Source organism: Callospermophilus lateralis, chromosome 11 (genome assembly GCF_048772815.1).
Source record: "Callospermophilus lateralis isolate mCalLat2 chromosome 11, mCalLat2.hap1, whole genome shotgun sequence".
NCBI lineage: Eukaryota > Metazoa > Chordata > Mammalia > Rodentia > Sciuridae > Callospermophilus > Callospermophilus lateralis.
This window is the reverse complement of record NC_135315.1, coordinates 43,571,187-43,589,652: the sequence shown is the minus strand read 5'-3', so window position 1 is coordinate 43,589,652 and position 18,466 is coordinate 43,571,187. Positions and strand designations below refer to the sequence as shown.

Genomic DNA, 18,466 nt, shown 5'->3' with positions numbered 1-18,466 from the left:
TCTATAAATATATAAATTATCACAGAACACTGGAGTTGATACTTTACTCATTCTGGTGAAGTTGTAGTCATTTTACCTCTTGTGATGTCACTCTCATTTATAATTGTCTTTAATATTTCCTCTACCTGTGCAGTGAGAACCACGTCAGTCATTTTTGCTTCAACTGTCAAACATACAGAATCCAAGAGAAAAAACTACTGTATTTGCCCATATTGTAGTCATTTCACCCCTCCTTCCCTCCCTCCTTCCCTCCCTTCTTCCCTCCCTCCCTCCTTCCTTTTCTAAGATTTCTTCTCTTCTAAGATTTCCTTTCTGTTGCAAGAACTTCCTTCAGCCATTTTTTTTAAAAGAGAAGGTCAGTGAGTATAAATTTATTCATTTTTTTAAATGAGAATGTTGATTTCTCTTTCATATAAAATCTGGAGTTCTTTCTTTCCGTTTTTCCCACAGCATTTGAATAAAAAAATGTGCCAATTTTTCTGGCCACCACATCTGATGAGAAATTGGCTATCGTTTGAATTGCTTTTGCTATCTTTTCTCTCTCCATTCTTGATTGTTCTTTTTCTTTAGTTTAAAAAACTTGAGTATGTCTCCGTGTAGATTTCCTGAAGTTTTTCGGTTTGGGATTGTTCATGTTCTCGAATCTTCTGCCCAACTTAGGAAAATATCAGAAATTATTTTTTCAAAAATTTTCTGCCCATGCTTTTTCTCCTCTTTTCTCCCTGGGATTCTGATGACACAACTCCTAGATCTCTTGATAAAGTCCCACAAATCCCTGAGATTCTGCTAATTTTTTTTTTTCAATCTATCTTTCTGTTGTTCAGATGGAAGGTTATCTATTTGTCTTTAGGTCACTGACAGACAAATATGTCTTTCTCTGGCCCTTCCATTCTACTACTGAGTCCATGTGCTTAGTTTATTTCAATTATTATACTTTTCAGATCTAAATTTCCATTCAGTTCCTTATTATATCTTTTATTTCTTTGCCAAGACTATTTCCTTGGTGAAAGTGTGTGTGTATGTGTTGCTAGGGATCAAAACCAGGGCCTGGTATGTTCTATCACTGAGCTACATCCCTAGCCCTTTTAAAAAAACAAAAAATAAATTTGAGACAGGCTCTCCCTAAGTTGCTCAGACCAGTCATCCTGTTTCAGGCTTTGAAATAGCAGAGATTATTAGAAATGTGCCAATCATGCCTGTCAGTGAGACTTAAAAAAAAAAAATTTTTTTTTTGTCCTAAGTTGTTTATAATTGTTCTCTAAAATGCTTCCCCCCCACCCAGTACTGTAGATTGAACCCAGGGCTGGTATATGCTAGGCAAGAACTCTACCATTGAGCCACATCCCCAGCCCTTTTTATTTATTTATTTATTTATTTTAAAGAGAGAGAAAGAGAGAGAGAGAGAGAGAATTTTTTTTAATATTTATTTTTTAGTTTTCAGTGGACACAACATCTTTATTTTATTTTTATGTGGTGCTGAGAATCGAACCCAGCGTCCCGCACAAGCCAGGCGAGCGCGATACCGCTTGAGCCACATCCCCAGCCCCCTTTTTACTTTTTAAGACATAGTTTCACTAAGTTGTTGTGTCTGGCTTCCAACTTGCAATCCTCCTGCCTCAGTCTCCTAAGTAAAGTAGCTGGGTTGCTTGGCTAGTGCTTCAGAGTACTTTTACACTATTTTAAAATCCATGTCGGATAACTCCAACATATCTATCATCTTGATGTTGGGGCCTGTTGATTGATTGTGTTTTTTCACTCAGTTGAAATTTTCTGGATTTTTGGCATTTTTTTTAAAAATTATATCCCATATAATCCTGTATTTTATATGCTATGTTTTAGGTATTATGAGACTGCATCTTATTTAAATCTTCCATTTTAGCAGATTTCCTCCTACACTGTGCCAGTGGGAGAGGCTGGGAACTGCCTTGGTTCTTCCAGGTGGGGCTGGAAGTTCAGGTGCTCCCTTGGCCTTCATTGACATCCCAGGTATGGAGAGAGCCTTGTTACTGCTTCCCATGTGGTCCCCACTGACATAACAGCAGGGATCCTCATTATTACTGTGCAGCAGTGAAAGTCCCAGCCCCCTATTTTGCCTTCTTAGACACCACTATGTGTGGATGTGGTGGGGGCACTTCATTACTGCAAGGTGAGGATGCCTGTCTAGCCCCTCCCCCTCAGCCTTTGCTGGCCAGGGGTTGAAATGGGTCTTGGTTTGTTCTGTAGCATTTGTTGGGAGTAGCACAATTATCGTCTAACAATATTCTGTCTTGCTAGGCTACTCGTTTCTCGGTCTTTCCCTGGAGAGAAAAGCTTTCCTTTGGATTTTTCTTGTCTGCACCTTTTAGCATCTTTGGATATCCAGACTCTCTAGCACATATCATAGGATACATGACGCAAAGAGAAAAGCCAGGAACTCACTTCTACCTTGTTTTTTAGATCCTGAGGTTCCTAGTTGGTCTGGTCTACCTTTTTTCCACATTTCTGAATATATACATAATGTATAAACATTTTGCTGGATTTCATGAGAGGAATGGGGGAATAATTCTATTCCATCTTGTCTAGAACTGAAATTCTCCTTTTAAATTTTTAATAAATTTTAATTATCTGCTAACATTTTTCATATTCTATTTTCTTAAATTTATTCATCACTATTATTAAAATATCTGATAACTGAAAAATCTATACCTCTCATGGAACGATTTCTTATTTTTCCCCTTTGATCTTTCATCATTTCATCTTATTTTTAATAAGACTAACTTTTGAGTGGATACTGTTTATTATAGATAAAATTTGAGGCTCTGGATGATATCTTCCTCCAGACTCTTTCCTGCTGTTTGTTGCAGGCAGTTCAAGGAGGGGCAGATCAGCTTAATCCTGCATGAGGTAGTCTAATGCCAGGTGGGATTCCATGTTTGTTAAAACTGATCTGTTTTGGGTTAGTCCTTTGAGTGTTTCCTAAGGGAAAGCTTCCTTACCAGTACCCCTTACATGGGATAGGTGCTGAGATATTATTATTATTTTCCTTCAGCCAGTGATCCTACCTAAAACTCCTTGGGTTCTCTGCCTCCTGCTTGACCTCTCAACCAGCACTTACAAATCAACAAATGCCTCAAGATAAACATTTTACTATCACTGTTCACTTTCCTGTGCTCAGGCTCTTAATTTCATTGTCATTCTTACTTTAGTTGTTCTCTATTTCTTCAGCGTTTTGTTTTTCAATCTGGCTTTTCTAATTGTTCTTGATAAGGCCTGTCTTCCTAGAGCTGGAAATAGAACTAATTTCTCATATTATGTCTAGTTTATTTGTAGATTATTTCATTTTCTATGTACATAATCATATCACCTTCATATAATTGTTTCTTATCAATATTCCTGTTATTTTCATGACAGATCTGTCCATAGAGCAAAGTTCAGGTACTTTGGTGGGTTGTTGGTTTGTTTTGGTGGTGGAGAGGGGTTGAATGGGCTCCAGTTCTGTAGTTCTTATTTCACTAGGAGGATTCTTTTCTCTCTTTCATCCCTAAGGGTGTTTTTCTTTGTTCATTTATCACCTTCACGGGAAGCTGTATTCTAAAGATTGCCCCTTTAAACCACACCTACTCCTTTTAAATCACACTCACTTTGAAGAATCTCGCCTGTCCTTTGGGCTCTGACCTGTTTGGACACACATTTTAGACTGTTAAGACCTTGGTGGACTTAGTCTGGCAGAGATTTTAGACGGATGTTAGGATATTATGCGCTTTGGCTGGCATCCATCTTGTCTTCCCTACAGGCTGTTCCATCTGCCTTTGCCCCACTTGCGGTGTGGTGGGGTTGTGGGGTGGCACGTGGAAGTATATGCTGAGATTGGTGATTTCTCTCATTTTATTCAATTTGAAGTTTAAGAATTCTCACTTCAGGTTACACTGAGAGTGTGATTTCTATATTGATTTCTTGTGTTCTGCATTATTTTGTAATGAAATATTGTATTCATTTCTAGAAGTTCTGCTATCTTATTGTTCCCAGTGATATTAAATCTATCATATATTTCTTTGAAAATAATTAGTTTGTTTCATATCATTTGATAATGTCAAAATCAGGAACCCGGATAGAAATTTTCTGCTCTGTTTTACTGGTGGTGAAAAACTCCTTCAACTGTAGAATAGAGATACCTTCCACTGGAGATCTGAGTTTAACTCAGTCACCTAAGGGTAGTGCCACAGGGCTTCACCCCTGTGTCAATCAAGTTATGCAGAGCTGGCCAGTCTCTAAATATCTCATTTCCTATGCCAAGTCCCTTTTGTTCTGAACAAAAGGGACTTGGCATAGGAAATGGGATGTTCCATCTCAATCTATTCCCACTTTGAATTACCACACCTTCAGTTCCTGTTCAAGTTCTGTTAAATAGAAACTGCATACAATCCTTCCTCATTGCCCTCCCAACACCCACACTCTCCACATAAAAACACAGCAGCCAACTCTGTATTCTCTTCAACTTTATAAATTTAAAACTATTCTAAAATTATTTTTTAAAAAATTCAGTTCTCCAGTTCAGTAATTGCAACAATCTGCCCACACCCCACCTACTCTCTCTGCTCTATCTTCAGGTCAATTCTTCAAGGATCCTAACATATTTTCAGACTCAAACGCTTGTTTGGTCTTGCAAAACTCTTCTAAGAACCATGTGATATATAATAAGCAACAGTAGTTATTAATATTGGAGTCACTTCAAATATTTGAAATTTGTGATTCAGATCTTGCAATCTAAATCTTCCCCATAACCCCCTTCACTTTGGCTCAACCTCACTGACAATCATAGAATATAATCTATATTATCCTAACAATTTCTATTTACTCTGCATTCTTTTCTATGTTTCATCTTCAGTTTCTCCACCTGCTGCTTTTATTTTCCATCACAGCTTTGCCTTTATCATTGCCTTTTCATATTGCTTCCATTTGAATCAGTGCATTTGCTGAAGCTGAAGCTTCCATCTCAATCTATTCCCACTTTCAATTACCACATCTTCAGACTACTCTCACCCTTTTGTCTTTAGTCTTCTTCCAGGCTGGCTTCTAAACTTGAACAACTTTTTAACTCCAAACAGGCCAACCTATCTCATTTTTTTTTTTTAAATTCTAATCAGTTATACATGACAATAGAAAGCTCTTTGATTCATTGTACACAAATGGAGAATTTTTTTCTTCTCTGGTTGTACATGAAGTAGAGTCACACCATTTGTGCAGTCATACAAGTACCTGGGGTAATGATGTCCATCTCATTCCACCATCTTTCCTACCCTCTTGTCCTTCCCGCCCCCCCTCCTTGCCCCATCCAAAGTTCCATCACTCATCCTATGCCCCACCCTCCATTATGGATTAGCATCCACTTATTAGAAAACATTTGGCTTTTGGTTTTTTGGAATTGGCTCATTTCATTTAGCATGATGTTCTCCAACTCATCCATTACCTGCAAATGCCATAATTTTATTCTCTTTTATTGCTGAGTAATAGTCCATTGTGTATATATACCACAGTTTCTTTATTTATTCATCTATTGAAGGGCATCTAGCCAATCTATCTCATTCTTGTTCACTTTGTCTCCATTTGTTTACACAAAAATAGGAAACAAGGAACAGGATCCCATATGACCTCAGCCAAAAGTGCCAAAGAAATAGCATGTTTGCTTTAAACATTCTACCAGTTAACATAGGTAGAAACTGTAATGTGAAAGTGAAAACTGGGCTGATTTCACTGCTTTCTAAATTGTGGATAGTAATTATTGGTGTATTTACCTAAAGTTTGGAATAAATAGTGTAGATTTGGTTGGCATTCAAACTGCAAGTAAGAATGAGAGATGGAGGCCTATACATTGTCACTTATTTATAATTGAGTAGTGTATTAGCATTTAATTCATTTAATCCCCACTATAATCCTATCAAGGATTATTCCTTTGCCAGTAGAGAAATTGAGATATAGAATGTTACAAAATTGTGCAACACAAGGTCACATATGAGGAAAATGGCAGAGCCCAAAATCAGTCATAAGTTGGTCCAAGCTCAAACCTCTCTGCTTCACTTCCTTACAGATTTTCTTCTTAGAGGAACGAAACACAATTGAAGTAAAGCTTTTCTCCACTTTTATTTCTCTAGCCTGGACTATTAGTTCCTTTTTCAGTAGAACCCATGTTTCTTATATAACTTTCTTTCCCAATCTCTATTATAGTAGCACTATCAACAAACTGTTAAATAACAAGGGAATACTGAATTCATCATCACTCCTAAAAGTGCCAGGACACATTATTCTAACTAGGTTTCACCTAGAAAAGTATCAAAACTTTTGTTTTTGTTTTGTGATACAAGGTAAAACCTAGAACTAGGCAATTGCTCAACTACTCAGCTACATAGATCCCCAGCTCTGGACTAAAATTTTAACAAGTTTAAACTAGGTAAAGCTTTCAACTTTTTTTTTTTTTTTTTTTTGTACTGAGGACTAAATACAGGGTCTTGTGAATACTAGGCAAACACTACGACAGAGCTACATTCTCAAGCCCTTTTGGAATTAAAAAAGAAAAAAAAATTCAAGACAAGATCTCCCTAAGTTACCCAAGCCTTCAACTTATTATCTTCCTGCCTCAGCCTCCCAAATAGCTGGGATTACAGGTGTGTACCATCTTTCCCAGCTACGTTTTGATCCTTCTTTATGTCCTAAAGATAGGGCATGGAATAAAAGGGAGTGTTAAAGCATACTGTTAAAATGCTGGATTGCCACTATTTGTTGTGACATTGTAGAACAATTGAACATATCTAGTGAATTACAAACAGAAGTGAACTGTGGTGACTATATGCCATGAATACTTCAGAACAAAGTTTTCAAGTCAATTCATAAAGACAGAAACATTTTATAGGTGACACTCTGAATTCCCATCCTGGTACTATTTTTCCCCTAGGATAGGCAGAAAAATTAGATATATATAAATTTCAAATTGGAACTATAACTCTGTCTGACCTATTCCTTTTGATAAAAGATTATGAGACAAAACACAAAGACAAACATCATAAAATAACTTTTATACAGGATTAGTAATCTGTTTACATATAAAAAACAGAAAGGACCTCATTACAGTTAAGATTTCACATAAATTACACAGATTGACTTTTTAAAACTACTATTCAACTTCATTTAAAGTCCCTTTTAAAAATTTCATTTTGAAGGCACAGTGCATGAAATCAACCAGACTGTAGCACTTGAGATGAATGGGTATTGGGCATGTCATATAAACAGCTATATATATAGTTCTAGAGCTGGGGAGCATCATTCTAAAAAAAGAGAGAGGTGAGAAGAGCATTAAAAAAATACCATTATGTTATACCTCCAGAACATCTGCAGCATGGCCAGCATAGAATGTAGCTAGTACACTCATGTTATGCCATTTATAAAAATCATAATCGTACATATTTACATAATTTGTATCCAATTGCCTCAAAATAGTAACTGACTTTCAAATTTTATAATGTAATCTATCAAATTGAAATCAACCAGGACAATATTCTGAAAGTCAAGTGGAAGCTAATGGAATTATTACCCAAAATAGGAGAATTGGGTGTTGGGAGAGATTTAGATTTCTTCATGAACTAGAAATCCAAGTTCGGTTGATATTAATCAAGGATCCTAATCATCCCCCAATCTGCTTTAATTAAAACAAATCCAAAACCCATAGAGTTATCAGAAAGTTGATAGAAAGCTGCTGAACATTAACCATACTGGGATTTTTAGTAATAACAATAAAGACTTAGGGGAAATGCTGGGTTGCTAGTGTTAAAACAGTTCCACCAGAGAACCATAATATAGGGCACTATCATAGCATTCACAGCCAAGAAGCTTTTAATACAGCAAGGGACAAAACTTGGCACAAGTGTCTTCTGGCATCAAGAAGATAAAACTATTTAATGCTGAGAATAAATGGAAATGGAGGAGCAGATCATGGTTACTGAGTAACCTTGTGTGAGCTCAGAAACACAATAAGCTCAGACATAAGCACTACCTTTTATTTATTTGTCAACTCATAATTAGTTTTAAGTTCAATATTCACTAATTTAGCAAATCCCATTCAATGAAAGTTACCAAAGATTGACCAATCACACTGGGTCAAAAATACAATGTTTCCTTTCTGGAAGATGACAAAGTCCCAAAGCAAATTCCCTTCAATGAGAATTGCAAGCATTTCTCAACTGGATGGGATCTCACTAGTACCCAAGTGTTTCAACAAATTACATCAAAACCAGAGTCTGGCTCTCTGGAATTGCTTGGGCTCATCTTTTTGAACCACATAATTAGTACATTTATACAGGCAGACACTTTGAATATTACCTACTCAATCACTTTGCTTTTATTAAGGAGCTGGGAAGGAAGAAGGCTTACAGACTGATCGCCAGGACAAAACCATGCCTTGTGAGTAAAGAAAGGCACAACTCAGATTTGGGCACATTTCTTAATACTGTGATACTTACTTTCCTACATGACTCCAAGGAAATGGAAAGTTTCTAGGAAAAACACTGAAAAAATGCATTCCCCATCCCATATGGCTTCAATGCCTTCAGTTGTTAATGTGGTCTAATATTAGATCCACAAATAAAAGACAGAACAGGGCTGAAAACACAGTCTTAGTAGTCATGGATCCTGTACATTCATGTTCATAGGTAACAGGCTGAGAAGGCCTTGTTTTCCAGCTAAATGCATTATTTAGCAAGTAATTAAAGACTGAAAACTTATGGCAGAATTTGGTTTTCCTTTCAGGAAAAACTACTTCAAGAACTATTTGTGTGTTCATTAAAAAAAAAAAATTATACATAGTTAAAAGGCATGGCCTTTAGTCACTGAGATATATGACATGTTTAATCAAGAAAGAAGTAAATGTCAAGGTGTCCTCTAGTGAAGAACACTGTTTTTAAAACAAAGGCTGTTGTATCAACTTGGTTTAATTTCTAGTTGCAATGTCCCAAGCAGGGCCAGCCACTAGTAGGCTCTGTGTTGGTTCTCTGACTTTGCACTCTTGAAAATAAAGCTTTAAGGAAATATAAAGTGTTATTAGAAGAAATTAAGTCATGTATATTTAATATTAGCATCCCACAAACTGTTGTGAATGTGGTGATATGAGAATGAGGTGGCAGAACGTAGATTTGTAATACCAGGATTAATACCAAAATGGTTTAACCTTAAGTCATTCAAACTTACCACCAACATTTATTAACAAATATTATGACCTCATTATTCATGCTAAGCAAAATCTCTGTTATAAAGTCACTTTGGATGTATTTCTCACAAAACCTGGTTGAATGACCTAGGTAAATGGAGTAAACAACTCCACATAAAAGCTTTGGGATAACTGATACATTAATGGATATGAAACACAATTTGAAAAGATGAGAGCTAGTTTTTTGATCCCCTGATTTAGTACAAGTTCAGCAGCAACTTGGCCATTAAAACATTCAAAGGTATTAAACCATTAAATCATTGGTAAGACTCATACTTCACAAAAAGCATCATTTCCACTGTAAAAGACAGACACAATAAAATGCAAAACTTACAGTTCTTTGCCTGACTGGCAGTGAAGATGACACTTTCACACCACAGTGTTAAACCACACGGCAGTCCATAGTTTACACTTTTTTTTCTTTTTTTAAATGGAGGGAGCCATCACTAAAAGCTTTCAAATGAACTTTTAACAAAATTGGATGGTCAGGAAAAAAAAAGAGAGAGACCATCAAATGAAACATTAGGACAAAGAACCCCATCACTTGCAGAGGACTATGTGAACAAGACTGGCTGAGCTATTTTAATGATAATATGCTATTACTGAGTGAAGGCTCAGGCTGGAGCACAAAGTGTAGATGTTTTGTGTTCAAAGATAGGTTAAGAATGTGCAAGTAGGTCTCTTCCACACTTCCAGATATTTTCAGTAGAATTCAGATCTTGTAGATGGCCGGGTCATCTGAAAACCATAGGTGTCCAACATAGAAAAAGGTTCAAATTTAGGAAATATTAAAGAATTAGGCATTCCTAGAATAAACTAGTGCTTCACAGATAAAAGCAGCAGCACCTGTGGATTTTTAGCAAGTTAAAAGATAGGCAACATGAGTTTCACCTTTTGCTAGATCTCCTTCTCAGCTCCATTCAAGTGGACATTCAGACCTTGCACAATAAAGTCAATGAGTTCTCCCTTAAAATGGGGATATTTAGAACTTTGCTAAACCTTACAAGAGAGGTAGGTAGTAAAATCTTGCTTACTGCACAGCCCACCAGTTCTGATCTAGCCTGGAAACAGGTAGACAGACAAATGCGGAAGCCCATTTATTCATTTCCTAATGTTACATATGTTTAAAAATCATTCAATCCATTAAACCTGAATAAGAGAAACTCCAGCTATCTAATAACTAGAGAAGAGTACTCCTCAGTAGGTTGAGAAAAACCTTGAGTTTTTAAAGCTTTATGTCAGAATCTGACTGCTGTCCCTGCTTTATGTGTCTGGATTCTTTTGGCCTTTAAAAGAAAGAAAGAAAGAAAAAAAAAAAAAAAAAAGCTAAAGCCACTAGTAAACACCTGGTGTGCAAAATACAACATCCACTAGTTGGCTTTATGCTATTATTACATAAGCTCCAAATAGCTTGTCTTAAATTAAGAAGAAAAACAAAGTGGCTGTCCCATCTCTGCTGCATAAATAGAAATCAGATTTTTTAAAAAGGTTAAGAGTACTTTAAGGAAGGGAAGTTCAAAACTGCCAGAGAAATTCACAGAGAATACAGATTTAGCAGGTTAACTTCCCAAAGCTCTTTGAAGAAGCAAGACAGTCTCTCCTCTTAATGCAGTGTCTCCCAAGAGGAACTGTAATTTTGCTTGGTACTTATGCTGGGAGATGTGCAAAGTGTATTTTTCAATGTTTGCTAGAATATAATGTTTCCTCTTCAGTGTCCGTTTCATCCTGGAACTCGTGGCTTAGGAGCGACTTCTTGGAGCCAGTGGACATCATGCGAATCTCATCTTCATACTCATCATGATGCTGCCTGAGCCGATGAAAGCCATCCTTGTGTCTGTTGGATTTGATTGAGCAGATGCACCAAATAATGCAGGCTGTTAGGATCAATGCTGACATGGTGGCTCCTGCCAAACAAAAACCATTATGTGGGGACGTACACATGAATAAACAGCTACTTACTATGGCACTTTAAAAAATATGTTCCTTGTTTATTTTTATTTCATGTATGTAAGAACCACCTTTTATTATGGTAGCAGTGCATGTACAGTATGCAAAATTAGAAAATACAGATGAGTGAAAATAATAAGAACCAGTATGAAAAACATCCACATCTTTAACTTAGTGCATATTTTTCCTGATCTTCATTTATGCATGTGTATGCACACACATTATTTTTATGACAATGAACTTATACTGTTGTTCAGCAACCTTTTTAAAAAAATTTATATATATATTAGTTGTAGATGGACACAATATCTTTATTTTTATTTATTTATTTTTATGTAGTGCTGAGGATCGAATCCAAGGCCTCACACGTGCAAGGCAAGTGCTTTACCACTGAGCTACACCCTTAGACCAGCAACCTGCTTATTATCAATCATTGACTTCCACTTTTCCTTTCTAGTGAATTTTCATTTCATCCAAAACCTCTTCTTTATTTAAAATCAAAATAAGAGTTTTAGTTACAATATTAATAGAATAATAGCTAATGGGTGGCGGAGCCAGACTAAAAGCATGGCTGAATCCTAGCTACTATATCTTTAACCACTAAGTTTTTCATATTTTTATCTGGTTCAAGCTAAGAACTCTTTCAGTGCTCCATTATAGGATCTATGATTGTACCACATTCCTAATATACCACTTTCTTTCCACCAAGGGTCTCTTCCATATACATATTATAATAAAACTTAGTAATTCTGCTTCAAGTCCAAGTTGTGTTTAAAAATGAACCAAGGTTCTTTGTGTTATATAGAGAAAAAACATCTAAGTGTTATTTTATCACATTTTTTTTTATTCCTTACCTTTCAGTAATTCAAACAATGTGCAAATTAAACCTAGAAAAAACCCAAACATTTCTTCTTTCCTGGATCTTGGAAAACCAGAACTAATGTAAGTCAACGGCAAATATAGGGCAAATCATTCATTCAACAACTTTTCATTAAAACCTACTATCTGTTCTAAGGATACAGATGAACTCCATGCTACCCATAGCTTATGTTTTAGTGGGAGAGATGGAATATAGACAAATGAGTATAAATATATATGTACAAATATATGTATACATATGTATACACACATATGTATACACAGATATGTATACACCACACACACACATAAAAAATATGATGGCAAGTAGTTCTAAATGCTATGATGGAAAAAACATAGGGAAGAGATAGTGACATGAATACTATGTGATATAGGGTAATCAAAAGGACCTCTCTGTGGAGGTGACACCTGAGGGGGCAAGCCAGGAGAACATGGGAAAACAGTGATTTAGGAAAGTCATGATTAGATAAGGAGACATTAGAAAAAATGATAAGCTGCAAGTGATTATGGAGGTGATCCACTCTCAAATTGAAATAGCAAGATTGGTTCTAACTTCAAGTACTAAAAGTCAAAATTTCTTTACCTAATACAGTTACCACAAGCTCCCTTGGCAAACCAAATATCCGGTTATCTGTGTCAAAGACTATTACCACAGAACTAGCTGCATCATGATGTACAAAGACCTGGAAAGAGAAAATGCAACATTATGAAAAAGTTTACTTAAGGCATATTATATCCCTGCCACATTTTCAAGGCCTTTAAAGCAAACCACAGAAATGATTCATTGTCATCTGAAGTATACAAAATGCTATAAAAATTTCCCTTTTGTTGCCAAAGGGACTACCAAAAGATAACAAGTTACCGTAATCAAGAAGTGGTCACATTTTTCATTTATTTATTCCTTTCATGTGTCAATAAATAGAAGTATTATTAAGAAGAAGAATTTACATAATACTATTCAATTTGAGTTTCTTACCTGTGAATGTTGTTGCTGGTACCCATCAGCAATGGCATTGATGTTATGGACACCTGGGGCTAACAGTACATGGAAATAGCCTCCCTCTTTTGTGTGTACTTTTATTCCTTCATTGAGTACAATGACTGCTTTAGAAATTGGTTTTCCAGTCTTATCTTTAACAAATCCATGTACTCCCTTGTGAACCTAAAAAAAGGATTAAAATATAATTATGTTGGGGCTGGGGCTGGGGCTCAGTGGCAGAACGCTCACCTAGCATGCATGAGGCACTGGGTTCTATCCTCAGCATCACATAAAACAAACAAATAAATAAAATAAAGGCATTCTGTCCATCTACAACTACAAAATTTTTTAAAAATTATGTTTTCATGCCAGATATTCTGAGGTAAAAGATGAGACATGACTAAAGACAAACAAATGAATATATTCCTTCTTCCCCACTGACCCTGATCACATTTGTTACTCATTTAATGCTCAGAGTCAGAGATAGAGATAAAATAAAAGACAACTCTGGTATAATAGTCAAAGCCTAAAGCATTAGGACCCAATCTTCCAATGCCTTCCCACCATAGTACCCTGACTCCAGGAACTGTATGACAGCCAGATTGAAGAACGTGCAACATCTCACAAGGTCAAATTATAGCAGATTTCAGATATATGGATGCATGACATCTATTTAGACAATATAACATGAACAAATCTCTTTATGTACTGTGGTATTTAAAATAAAAAATATAATTTTTTTATAAAAGACGAAAACAATATTTTGATAAAGGTTGAACATACTCCTGGGAGTATGCTTCTTAGTTGAAAAAGAAAGACTCACCTCTACTAACATGCTAAGAAGAGATCTTTTATTTTCTACCCACAGGGAAGGGAGTTGTGCTGCACTAGGAAAGTAGCAGCAGCTTATGTATACGGTGATTTCTGGGCAATGGCCATAGGTGACACTATAATCCTGGAATACAAAGTAAAAATTAAATACAGACAAATTGATAAGGAAGAAAGATAATAAATGGAATAAAAAGGAAACCTAGGTGATGTAAACACAGAATCTGTAATGCATTTTACAGTAAATATAAATAAATAAACCACTCTGTATAATAATGAGTTGAAGACATGTCAGCTCCTAATAGCCAGACTATGAAACCAGTCTAGGTATTCATCAACAGATAAATAAAGAAAGAAAATGTGGTATACATACACAATGGAGTTTTATTCAGCCATAAAAACATAAATTATGTCATTTGTAGGAAAATGGATGGAACCTGAGACCCTCATGTTAATTGAAATAAGCCAAACTCAAGAGATCAAGGATCAAAGAGGGGAGGTGATCACATGAAAAGCAAAAGAAGATCAGAGAATAGAGGAAAGGGTCACAGGGGTGGGAGAAGTGTATATGTCAGGGGGGTGCTGGGGAGGATATTGGCCAAATTATATGGTTATATTGTGTGCATGTACTACTATGTAACAACGAATCTCATCATTATGTACAACTATAATGCACCAGTGAAAAAATGTGAAGGGAAAATATGGAAAAAAAAAAAACCACCTCTCTGTCATCCAAGGACATGATCAAGAAATTTAAAAACACAACATACAACATGGGAGAAAATATATGCAAGTCATATATCTAGTAAGGATTTAATATGCAAATATATAAAGAATCCTCATAGGTCAACAACAAAAAGATAAACAATACAGTTTTAAAATGAGTCAAAGAGCTGGGTACAGTGGCACATGTCTGCAATCCCAGAGGCTCAGGAGGCTGAGGCAGGAGAACTGCAAGCTCAAGGTCAGCCTTGGCAACTCAGCAAATCCCTAGGCAACTTAGAGAGGCCCTGTGTCAAAATAAAATATAAAAAATGGGCTGGGGATGTTGCTCAGTGGTAAAGCACCCCTAGGTTCAATCCCCAGTATCAAAATAAAATAAATAAATAAGCAAATAAACTATAAAATGGGTCAAAGATCTGAATAGATATTTTCCCCGAAAAGATATACAAATGGCCATCAAGCATGTGAACAGATGCTCCAATATTATTAGTCATCAGGGAATACAAATCAAAACAAGATACCACTTCACACCAGTTAGAACAGTTATAATTAAAGTAACAAGTGTTGGGGAGGATATAAAAAAATTGGAATCGTTGAATATTGCTGGTGGGAATGTAAAATGGTTCAGTGGCTGTGGAAAAGTTTGGTGGTTCCTCAGAAAGTTAAATATAGATTTTTAGTAAGACTCAACTTCCATTCTGGTATAAAACAAGGGATCAAACAGACACTTGCATGCCTGTGTTCACTGTAGCATTATTTGCAACAGTCAAAAGATAGAAACAGCCCAAATGTCCATCAACTCATGAATCAATAAATTAATGCAGTATATACATAGATTAGAACATTATTTGGCCATAAAAAGGAATAAAGTATTGACACATGATTCAAAATGGATGAACTCTAAAAACATCATGCTAAGTGAAAGAAGTCAGACACAAAAGGTTAAATATTGTATGAGTTCACTTATATGACATACTTTGAATAGTAAAATTCATAGAGACATAAAGTATATTAGTGTTACCAGGGCTGTGGGGAGAGGGGAATAGGAAGTTATTGCTTACAGATACAAAATTTCTGTTTGTGACAATGAAAAAGTTTTGGAAATAGATACAGTGATAGTTGGACAATGTAACTTTAATGAATGTCATTAAATCATACAGTTAAAAATTGTTACAATGGCCAGTGGGAAAAAAGATTACTGTCAGGTTAATTTAAGCCTAGGCATGTCAAGAAAGCCACGAGACAGATGCCATTCACTTCGCTATATCAGAAAAGTTGCCTATTCTTTCATTCAGTGGCCAATATTCATAATTCTTACTCTAACTACGTTCTATAAAGCATACCTTCATGCTGCCCAGGTGACTGTGCCATTCTGCTCCACGCATTACTCCTCCTGGAATATTTTCATCTATAAAAGCATTGAGAGATGTAGGGTCAATAAGATCATAAGGCAAGACCCTCCCCAAAGCAACCATAACAACAATTAGTAACAAAGGGTATGGAAAATATCTACCTGACTTATTTGGGCAACTGGGCTGACCCATATGCATTGATGGATGATTATTTGCATAAAGAGATGCCAAATGTTTCAGAGTCTCTTTGTTCTCCACTATAAAAAGAAAAAATCATAAGAAATCTAAAAGAGTTTTGTCCAAATCCAATATCACAAATATAACTCATTTTCTTTTAATAAATCTTGCACCATGCTGAAGATTACTAAGGAGTTACAATTAGTTACATGGTTTTGTTTAGCCCAAGATAATCAGGCACAGAAGACAATCATCATCCTTACATTCAAAGGTACTAATGGTGAAGTTATGTTACAGGCTAAAATACAAATTTGTTTTGGTATGGCAAACTGCAGCACAATAACAATGTCCCTTATAAGTTGTACTAAAAACAGCACAAACTGCCTCCAGTAACAATGTCCCTTATAAGATGTACAGCACAAATAAGCAACTGTTCAACTCACCACAAAATTGCAACCTGTCAGTCAAGGTTGAAAGCAAGGAAAGGCAATTCTATACTGTTAATATTTGATTTGTATACAAGAGTTTCTTATGGCAGGTATTGTGTTGTTTTCACATTTTTATTCTGAATATCTACACATATAATAATTGCCTAATAAATGATCATATACTGAACTGAACAGATGTTTGAACAAGACGGCTAGACTCAATAAAGCTGTATCTTCATAAATCTGAACTATCATCTTCAAGTAACTGTTTGATATATATATATCACATAGACAATCTTTTTGGGTTAGCTATTTCATCATAGAATATGCTCAAATACTCATCATTTAAAAAAATTTAGAAGGAACATTATTTTACTTGGAATTTCCACCTATGCTTAAAAAGTATATATATGAAATAACATTGAACATACCTGTCTGTACTGGCTTGTCATATGGGTATGTGACTAGCACAGAACCACCATCTAAAGCAACAGAAAGACTGAAGTCTTGTTTTTGAATTAAATTTTCAATAATGGCTTTAGTCTCAGGCTGGGAGGCATTATCTGAAAAAAAGAAAGATCAAATATAAAATACCAAGTTCTAAATTTTAGTGTATCTCAGAAAATTATTCTCTACTTGAACACAATCAAAATGCTGACTTACGAAGTTTGTAAATACTTATTTCTTCATAAACTACTATCTCAAATAAGAAATACCCATTCTAGAAGGTAGGTTACTTTGAGTTTTACATACTTCAGGATAATGTGTATAATTAATTATGTTAAGCAAGTTTAAGAAAATTCTTACTGAAAAAAGATGTGCATATCCTGCTTTTAAAAGTAACTTAGGGAAGCCAGGCACAGTGGCACACTCCTGTAATCCCAGTAGCTAGGGAGGACTGATGCAGGAGGAGTTCAAAGCCAGCCTCAGAACAGTGAGGCACTAAGCAATGCAATGAGACCCTTTCTCTAAATAAAATACAAAAAAGGGCTGGGGATGTGGCTCAATGGTTGAGTGCCCCTGAGTTCAATCCCTAGTACCAAAATAAATTAAATAAATAAATAACTTAGGGACAGGCATGGTGGTGGGTGCCTATAATCCCAGATACTGAGGAGGATTGCAAGTTTGAGGCCAGTCTCTGCAAGTAAGTGAGGGGCTCAGCAACTTAGAGAGACCCTGCCTCAAAATTAAAAATAAGAAGGGCTAAGGATGTAGTTCAGTGGTAAAGTTCCCCTGTCCAATCCCCAGTACCAAACAACAACAATAAAAACAATACCAACTTAGAAAATATATCACCTACCTTTGAAATAAAATAAATTTTTTTTAAAAATAGGTGTTTTTTGTTTGTAAAAGCAAAAAATAGAAACATATTAAATAACCACCAATAGAAAATGGTTGAATAAACTAAAGAATTGCCATATATTAATGGCATACAATGCCATAAATTAAATGTCATATTGGCCAAATTGTATTGTAATATTGTGTGCATGTAGGAATATGTAACAATATGTACAACTATAATTCACCAATTAAAAATGTGGAAAAAATGGTGAAAATGGTCTATAAGTACTTAAATAGAAAGATGTTAATCATATATTTAATGAAAAAAGTTATAGTCCTATCAACTTGGAAGCTGAGGTAGGAGGATCACAAAAAAAAAAAAAAACATAAAAAGAGCTGGGGATGCAGCTCAGTAGTAGAGCGTTCCTGGGTTCAATCACCAGTTACAGAGTAAAAATACATAGAGCTGACAATCCCATTCAAGTAAACAAAAAACAGGTTCCTCAAAATCCACAAATGACAATGTGTGTGTAAGCACACATATAGGGAAGGGAAGAGGGACAGAATACACATCCAACACAGCCAGTGATGAAATACCCCAATGATATCGATTGAATTTCTATTTTTAAAAACTTGAATTACT

The 18,466-nt window shown here is 35.6% G+C and overlaps 1 protein-coding gene and 1 long non-coding RNA gene across 2 annotated transcripts in view; one reads left to right on the top strand and one right to left on the bottom strand.

Annotated features, from left to right (window-relative positions):
• Positions 1 to 269: 269 nt before the first annotated feature.
• Positions 270 to 11,207, top strand: LOC143410993 (uncharacterized). Its single transcript, XR_013092741.1, has 2 exons — positions 270 to 355; positions 10,942 to 11,207. It is a non-coding gene; the product is annotated as an uncharacterized LOC143410993 (long non-coding RNA).
• The window catches only part of Cpd (carboxypeptidase D), a 74,352-nt gene continuing 62,917 nt past the window's right edge, over positions 7,032 to 18,466 (bottom strand). Inside the window, exons 15-21 of the mRNA XM_076871837.1 lie at positions 16,974 to 17,105; positions 16,099 to 16,194; positions 15,929 to 15,993; positions 13,858 to 13,989; positions 13,032 to 13,217; positions 12,639 to 12,738; positions 7,032 to 11,133 (exon numbers count right to left, since the gene is read on the bottom strand). Of these exons, the coding sequence (XP_076727952.1) occupies positions 10,907 to 11,133; positions 12,639 to 12,738; positions 13,032 to 13,217; positions 13,858 to 13,989; positions 15,929 to 15,993; positions 16,099 to 16,194; positions 16,974 to 17,105 (938 nt within the window). The 3' untranslated portion in view covers positions 7,032 to 10,906. The remainder of the gene's footprint in view (positions 11,134 to 12,638; positions 12,739 to 13,031; positions 13,218 to 13,857; positions 13,990 to 15,928; positions 15,994 to 16,098; positions 16,195 to 16,973; positions 17,106 to 18,466) is intronic.